Here is an 8,832-nt window from a genome sequence, read left to right on the forward strand (position 1 = left end):
TTTAACGATTTCTTTTTATAAAATTTATTATTTTTTTAACTATTTAATTTATAAATTAAAATATTTTTATTATATTTAAATTTTAAATACAAAATAATATTATAATAATTATTTAATTAAAATTCTAAATATCTAAACTATTTTTTCATTCAACAAATAAAAAAAACAAATAAAAAAATGATAAAAATCGTAAAATAACTAAAATATGGAAAATGGTTTTAATGATATTTTAAATTAAATTTGGCAATATAAGCTTTAAGTTTTAATATATATAATTATTTTTTCTCTTTTTCTTTTTCTTGAGCTCTTCTTCGTTTTTGCTAGGCGACACCAAATTTCTTGAGTGAAGATGATTTTGTGAAAATCTCAAAACCCCATAAAGAGCAACAAAGTGGAAGATTGAGGGAATTAAATCAGCTCAGACTACCTCCGTATTGGAAATCTGAAACCATCGTCCACTGGAAGAATGTCGAACCAGGTAATCCACGTTGGCCCCGATATCCGACGACCCATTTCTCCGGCAAACAGCTTTCCGATTTTCTACCAGATGATGGAACCCTCCGTTCTTGAACACAATAAACTGGTAATTATTCGTTCTATCTCTTTGTACATACTTATCACATACGCACATGAGCTCTATCTGTGTTCTGCTACATTGTAGGGTAACCAATTGAACATCTCGTGGAGTTAGCTAGTTGATCATACGAAAATTTATAGGTTTCATTTCCTTGGCAATTTTTGAATAGTTCTTAGGCTTGTTATATTTCTATTAGTAGTTTAGTTTTAGAGGAAAATAGATTATATCATTAGGGAGGATCAACATTCAATAATACAGAGATTAAAGCAATTGGATTTGATCTATCACCAAATTTATATAAATAAAACTTGGAAAGCTGCTCATTTTTCTTGCTGAAATTGCATCGGGCTTATCTATTTGCTAAACTTTATAAATGTTTCAAATTATGTTCTCTTTCTGATTCCTCAATGAGAAAAATTATTACAAAAATTGGATTGGATCTATCACCAAATTTGTTTAAGAAGTTTTTTGGGAAAAAGTTAGTTTTGCTTGTTGAACTTGAGATGAAGGCTCGTTTTTCTAGCTAAATTTGCATCAGGCTCATTTTAATTTCTAAACTTTAAGCAAAATGGCTAAACCCATGTTATCTTTCTGTTTCTTGAATGAGAAAAATGATTAAAGCAAATTGTTGGATATATCACCAAAGTTTGTATTAAAAAATACTTGGAAAATTCATATTGCTTGTTGAACTTGTACGAAAGACTAGTTTTGCTTGCTCAATTTGTATTTGCTCAATGTAAAAATTGGCTAAAGTCATGTTCCTTTCTGATTCCTGAATGATAAAATGATTATAGTAAATGGATTGAATCTATCACCAAATTTGTATGAAAAACATGGAAATAAGTTAATTTTGTTTGTTGAACTCACACCAAATGCTCGTTTGGTTTGTTGAAATTGCGCCAGGCACAATTTAATTGCTAAACTTTCAAGAAAATTGCTAAAATCGTGTTCTCTTTCTTATTCTTCTGTAACAAAATGATTAATGCAATTGGATTGGATTTATTGCTAATCTTGTATAAAATAAACTTGGAAAGAAGTTCATTTGCTTGTGGAACTTACACCAAAGGCTTGTTTTGATAGTTGAATTTGCACCAGTTCATTTTAAGTTCTAAACATTAAAATAAGTGGCTCAAATCATTTATAACCATTTTTTATTGTTGAGCTGTATGTGTTTGCATGTAGATGTTAAGATGTATTCAATTTTGATTTGATACAGAAGATTTCAGGAAAGTTTGGAAAGAAATTTGGCAATGAACTTACTAACGTGTGTACCCTCACAGTCGCAAACGGTTGTGTCTGGAAAGTCCGATTGGAAAGGATTGATGATAAGTTTTGGCTCACAACTGGCTGGAATGAATTTGCCAAACATCATTCTATTTCCACAGGACATCTTTTGATGTTTACATATGATGGGAATTCAAGCTTCAGAGTTAACATACATGATTTGACGGTTTCTGAGATTAAATATCACTGTCATTCACTAAATACTTTCGAAAGTGGGCTGCAAGTTAATGAAACAGTTAAAACTTTCTCTCCCTGGGAAACACCCAACCAGTCTTCTTCGAGAAACAAATTTTATGATGGAACATCAAATCAACAACCATTGATTGGTCAAAGTTATGATCCGTCATATATGAGCAACCCAAGGAATCCTCAGTCAGAAGTCTTCAAGTTTGAGTGTTGGTGCCCAACGACTGGATACCATAACGCAGATTCAAGCCAAATCAGAAGAAGCATAACCAATGGTTTATTCTCCACTAATGAGGTAGATGTGAAGCAACCGATGGGCTGCAAACGAGATGTTGGAATTCAATGCGGTTTTAATGAGATTATGACAGCTGCATACGGTAGTAAATCTCGTCCTCGGAATCAAAAATCAGAATCTAACAAGAAAAGGAAAGGAGAAACCACAACTGGTGATAATTTTCAAATACTCAGATATTTTTACTTTTTTTTTTAAATTGTTAGCTACATTAACTAATGTTTCTCTGTATAATGACCTTTTTCAGACGGAACCAAGATGGAAGACAAAATTGAAGTGAGAAGTCCTGAAGCAATCCAGTCGGGGTTAAAGAGGAGGTCGAGGGAGATAACGACTGAAGAAAAGGAAAGAGTTCTCAATGCAGCCAAAGCCTTTCAATCAGAAAATCCTTTCTGTCGTGTTGTCCTCAGACGGTCTTATGTTTATAAGGGAGTTGGCCTGGTAAGTCACATAAAAAGCATTGTTTTTACGAAATTCAATCCACCCACAATGGGATTCATTTGAATCGAAAAGATTGGCTCTGTTTTTCCCATGTTTCACCTTGGAAGGGACGGGGAGGTTATTTACATGCCCAACCCTCATTGGGACTGTTCTAAATTAAACAGTTTGGATCGTTTTTTCCAATGTTTCACCGTTGCTGGGTTGGGGATGGTATTTATATGCATGTTCCCATCAAATGTGAGTCCGGTTTTCCCATGATTCACTTCCCTAAACACCAAAAATAAAGGATAATATTATTTGAAGGAAAGAGGTTCAGTTTGCTTCCTCAACTTGTATCAAAAGCCCATTTTGCTTCCTGAACTTTTAGAATTGGTTCAGACTTTCCGTCATCATTTTTTTATAGCTTTGTTAATGCATTGATATGATTTTAGAAAAAATAAATATTTAAGTCAAGAATTGTGCTTAAGGAGATGAAAAGTTATATATAGATGATTTTACACTCAAAGAAATTAACAAAAAACTATTGATTTGAGCCGTTTTCTTATTGACGAGATTGTAATACAAGTGGAGAAAGCAAAATGGTCAAGAAAGCTTGAACCCATATATTATTTTTAACATATATTTATTTATTCTTCATGTTTTATTTTACTAATTTATATATTAAAATATTTTTGTTGTTGTTACTAATATTTTTTTTTGGGAAAAGTTGTTACTAATATTTATATGTTACTGTTATTTGTTTTCTCGAAACAATATGAATATTTAATTTATTAGAGTATTTATATTATAGATAATTGGATTTAAAATAAATTTTAGCGTAGAAAAGAATATTCATTGAAAGAATTATAGTATAAAGACTGCTTGCGAGAATTTTCCTTGGAGGATATAAAAACTTCTAAGAAACAGTGCTCCATTGTGATCATCCCTACTTGTTTTGATGTTCATAATAATTGTTTTTCTTATTCTTATTGATAAGAAAATGCTAATTTGAAATGCTCAATGTGTGTGAAATCTTTTTGTTTGTTGATATTTGAATGCAGCATATGCCAGCCAAGTTTGCAGAAACATACCTGAGCGAGGTTTCAGGATTTGTGGTGATTCAAGCACCAAATGGTGAAAAGTGGCCAGTTAGGTGCTTATGGAGGGATGGTTCGGCTAAGTTGAGCAAGGGATGGCCTGAATTTACATCTGAGAATAAATTGGAAGAAGGTGACGTCTGTATATTTGAACTAATAGAGGTGAGGGATACTGTGTTGAAAGTTATCATATTTCGTGCTCGCGAAAATCCTGAGCCAAGGAATCAAATTGTAGCAATGGCATTCAACAACCAACTATCTGTCGCTTGCGATTTAAATGGGTGAGAAAAAATATGTTAGCTTTTGAAGCAGATACTTTATTTTTTAGGAAACTGTAGTCTTTTAGCTTTTTATGTGACTTATCTATGTAAACAGATAGACTTGTTTGCCATTGTAGCTGAAGGAAGAGGGTTCTAACCAGTTTTTAAACCTGGACTAGTTATAGATATGATTGCTTGCCTTCCTGAAATTTATGTTGGGATCTAATAGGCATGGGATAACTGCCTTCAATTGAAAATGAGTACAAATTCAGATGCGTTTGTTATTAAGGTGTGATACTGTGAAATAGACCGGAAATTGGTCACCTTCAAATGTTTTATCTTGATGATCTAACTATTCTGAAATTTGTGAAAAGTTTATAATATTAGTTAAACTTAAACTAATCTTCTTCTATATTGGATCGATTTGTTGGGAGTTCTGCATTGAAAGTTGTGTTATCTAAAGAGAGTTCAAGAAAGTTGTAGAGACTGGCCCTCTCATAAATTGTGTTATCAACTTGAAGAATTTAGCACAAATGGTTAGAATGTTGAGTTAATAACATGAAGATCATGATATTGAGACCTATATATTTTGTGTATTGAATAATTAACTACTCATACATCATTTTCTTGATTAACTAATAGTTTGTGAGAGTTGCATTAGCTAAAAAAAAAATTGTTTAATAAAAACACAAACTAATTTATTTAAATTCAAAATTAATCTAATTAAATAAATAAAAAAAGAAAACAACTAAACTAATTAAACAAATAACCTAATTAATGAAATTGATAGGATCGGGATCGCCGATAGAGAACCGGAGTTCGGCTAAAGGAGAACGCTTAAACACTCACAACGGTTGGTACTAATCCGGTTAGAGATTAATATCAGTCTCAACACCACACAAACGGTTACAAACTCTTGAACCGGGTTCAAGTGTCGAAGTAATTTGTTTCAGCTTGAAACAACATACACAACTTGGACAATAAGGATGAATAGAATGAAGAAGGATTGGTTGGAATAACGAGAAGTCGGTTCGGATAATGAAATGACCGGAAATGAAGAAAGAACACAACACAAGGATTTTATGGATGTTCGGAGATAAAGCTCCTACGTCACCCATTTTTCTCAAATCTTGAGAAGGATATTCACTAGGAATATTCAATACACTTTACAATGCTTATGTCTAAGACCCGAGACTGATTTATTGCTCGTTCTTGACCTTTCAATAAAAGCACTCTGTTGAACAGAAAACTTCTGTCAACTTACAAAATCTCACTACTCACACAAAATCAATGAAATGATTATACACTTTGATACTCTTAAACAAATTGTAAGAACAGTAGACTTGATAACTTTTGTAACTTTGTAACCTCAACTCTTGCAATTGTTCAAACTTGTGATTCTCTAACTATTTTCGTAACTGTTGCTTTTGATATTCAGTTTCTCTTTTTATAGTGGAAATATGATAACGGACATATTTCTCTTTCAACGGATATCTGCAAGGTAATCCTTGAATCTGATTGGTTGGTCAAAAGGAGCTATAATGCATTAAATGCGGTTGATGCTTCCCAAGAAGCAATACAGTCGGCCAGTTTTGTCTTCATTTGACTTTATCATATGGTCGGTTGGACAGTTCTCTACTCCTTGGATGTTGCTTTTGGACTTATACCAAAATAGGTATATCTGCACACTTGACAGTTTTCTACTGCCTGCAGTCTATCATCAGACTTGTATCAAATAGGAAATAGCACAGTCTGCAAATTTGAAAGACTCCTTCTGCCTATTCTCAAAGAGAGCTTATTACATCAAAATGGAAACTTCCAGTAGTTCCATATCTTTGATTTGATCTTGATTTATCTGCCCGTTGGAGTTGTACGGTGGCTTTGAATTTTCAGGAATTTAACTAATCGGACATCATCGGTTGACCAGTCCTACCGAAAAGTAGCGACCGATCAAGGGAAGGAGCTCACCGATCCTGAAGTTGAACCTGACCGGTCTTCTAAGAGGATAGATTAATTAAGTGAGTTTCGGTTTGTGCTGCTTCAGAGATGTAGGTTTGACCGGCCAAAGAATGTGACCGCTCCCTACTTTTCCTACACCAAAGGTTGAATTTAATTAAGTTCTTTAGATAGTTAATTACTTATTAATTAACTATCTAATTTATCTAACAATTTCTCACTTTTTGATTATTTAAGTTAAATATTCTAAACCCTGCAATCGTTGGCCGGTTTTAAAAAAAGAAAATTTATATTAATTGGCCGGTTTAAAATGGTTTGATTTGAAGAGAAAAATTTTAAGAAAAATTTTGTAAGAAAAATTTTGTGTGGAAAATTTTGTATGTTTATCTAACAATTTCTCCTTTTTTGATTATTTAAGTTAAAAATTCAAAACCAGCAATTTGAAATCGAAACCGAAAAATATAAATTTCCAAAGTAATCATAATTTCCCCAAAATATTCATAATTTTCCAAGGTAGTAGTCCTAATAGATAAAAGTAAAAGTATAAAGATAGAGTTTAGTTGCCCCCTTGATCATGTTTGTCGACCAAATCGGTGAAGTAACGTTTTGCGAAACCCTTTCCCGGTGCAGTAGGATCGACATCTGTCCGGGAGTCGCTTGCCGGTTGACTTGAAAAGTTGGTCGACCATGCAGGTCTTGTCTGTCGAGTAGGAACTTGGAATACAGGAGTTCTTTGACTCTAAACAAAGTTGTCAACCGAGTCTCCACGACTCCGCGGGTTCCTCGGTCTAAATGGGCACTTGAACGAATGGATTGAATAAGTACTGCTTGATCGGTTGAACGGTGGCTCTGGATTTGCGTTTTCTTTGATTCAATTGTTCACCCTTCTCCTCTTCTTCTTCATCCTCACGATTCAAATTTCCTGAGCCAGCAGCTGGATTTATAACTAGTGGAGCATTTTGAGCTGTTGTTGCCGACTCTTGTGCCCTATTTCTTTTGTTTGTTTGTGCCCTTGTCTTTTTGGCAATCGGAGAAGGAAATTTCCGAATTTCTTCATCGATCTGCTCTTGGATAAGTTCTTATTGAAGTTTCCGAGTCGCCTCCTTGTTATTTCGCTCAGCCGCTTTGGCTTTTGCATGTTCATCGGCTTGAAGTTGTCGGGCAATCTCTTCATCTTTTTGTTCAGCCACCTTGACTCTTGCGTCTTCATCGGCTTGAAGCTGCCGAGCAGCCTCTTCATCCTTTCTTATTTTATCTTCGTTTGCAACCTCACGGGTCCTTACCAGCTCATATAATTGTACAGACATAGCCTGCACAGATTCAAGAGTTTAAGAGGTTATATTTTCAACATGTTCAAGCTTAGAGTCGGTGGATGAGGCCCGAGCTTCCATAGACGCTTGCCAAGTAGCCATGGATGCTTGGATCATTTTCGCTATGATAGATTTCATGCGGTCTTCAGTTATGTGAGCCACTAATTCGACCGATTGATGTTATACTGGAGGCGGAGAGTTGATCAGAAACGATACTTCTATTCCGACCGATTTCTGAAAACTATCTTTTCTGGATTTGCTTTGGTCAAAATGATTGCCCTATGAAGTCTTGGCCGATGTATCGGTTGACGGAGAAGTCGTTACCCCATCTTGTTTCTATTTATTTTCCGGAGACTTAAGTGGATGTTCTGGTTGACTGATTTTAGATTGAGCCCTTGCAGGTTTAGATGATTGACTAACCTCAAAGTTAGACTTTTTAGGCTATTTTCCATTTCGGTCAGCATCTTTCACTTCAACCGGAGTGGAGTTAAGTAGTTCTGCATCCATTTCGGTTGCCTCTTCATACCTTGAAATTTCGGCTAGAATGTCTACTTCAACCGTTTTCAAGGTCTTCAGCACGGTCTTATCAACGCCGGCAACTTCACCTATAACAAGATATCTTCGATTTATGTTATTAATGGCTAAGGACAACACCCTCAACTGAAATAATTTAAACCAACTCTTCAAGAGTTGTCTTGTTTGGTACACTAGACTCACTTTGTTTATTCAAAACAACTTGCCTATTTTCTATGGAATACATCAGGATTTCCCAAATGGAAATGTTGGTATTCGACTTCTTAAGTTGAGTAAGAAGAGTATCGTCGAGGTTTAGAGCTCTAGGCTCGTTTTCCCTTCTTGGGTCATTAGTTGGTCTAGGAAGATTAGCCACAGAGGTTGTTTTCATAAAACTGGGTTGGAAGTCAGATCCACTTCGGGTTGCTAAGACTTCTATCAAACTTCTTCTTGGAGAACAAGTGCTAGGATTATCAAGAATCCACCACTTATAAGAAATCTCTAGTGGAGGTGGAGTTCTTCAATCCTCCTTTTTAGGCCATGGATTAACCATACTAACTCCAAGGTTGTTAATAGGTTCGTCCATAGAGATCATAATCACTTGATGATCGGGTAAGGAATTTTTTGCGATTTAGGTTTAGGTATGATCTTTTGATCGATCAGATCAAAACACTGATACTTAAGAGCACTACAATTATCAGTAAAGTGACATTTCATCTAATGGTATGTGCACCTTGCACTTTTGAATTTTCCAATGAACTATTTACCTTCTCGTGGAGTCAAATGTTTAATCAAATTCCTTTGTTGGAGGAGAGTAAGGGCTTGACTCAAGGTCATACCCAAATCATCAAAAGTTCTAGCAGGCCTTGGGACCCTGAGTATTGGCGGTTTGGTTTGTTTTAGACAACACTAGTTTGCTTGGACTTGTCTTAGGAGA

General features: G+C 34.8%; 1 protein-coding gene across 2 annotated transcripts; it reads left to right on the forward strand.

Moving 5' to 3' along the window:
• Positions 1 to 332: 332 nt before the first annotated feature.
• LOC124911750 (B3 domain-containing transcription factor VRN1-like) lies at positions 333 to 4,400 on the forward strand. 2 transcript variants are annotated; one of them, XM_047452264.1, is made up of 4 exons: positions 333 to 583; positions 1,794 to 2,493; positions 2,587 to 2,780; positions 3,821 to 4,400. In XM_047452264.1, the coding sequence occupies exons 1-4, from the start codon at positions 467 to 469 to the stop codon at positions 4,139 to 4,141; spliced, it is 1,332 nt and encodes a 443-aa protein (XP_047308220.1). In that variant the 5' UTR covers positions 333 to 466; the 3' UTR covers positions 4,142 to 4,400. The 2 variants fall into 2 exon arrangements, with proteins under 2 accessions (XP_047308220.1, XP_047308221.1); XM_047452265.1 differs by having other exon boundaries at positions 1,797 to 2,493.
• Positions 4,401 to 8,832: the final 4,432 nt, after the last annotated feature.

Source organism: Impatiens glandulifera, chromosome 8, assembly GCF_907164915.1.
Source record: "Impatiens glandulifera chromosome 8, dImpGla2.1, whole genome shotgun sequence".
Classification (NCBI taxonomy): domain Eukaryota; kingdom Viridiplantae; phylum Streptophyta; class Magnoliopsida; order Ericales; family Balsaminaceae; genus Impatiens; species Impatiens glandulifera.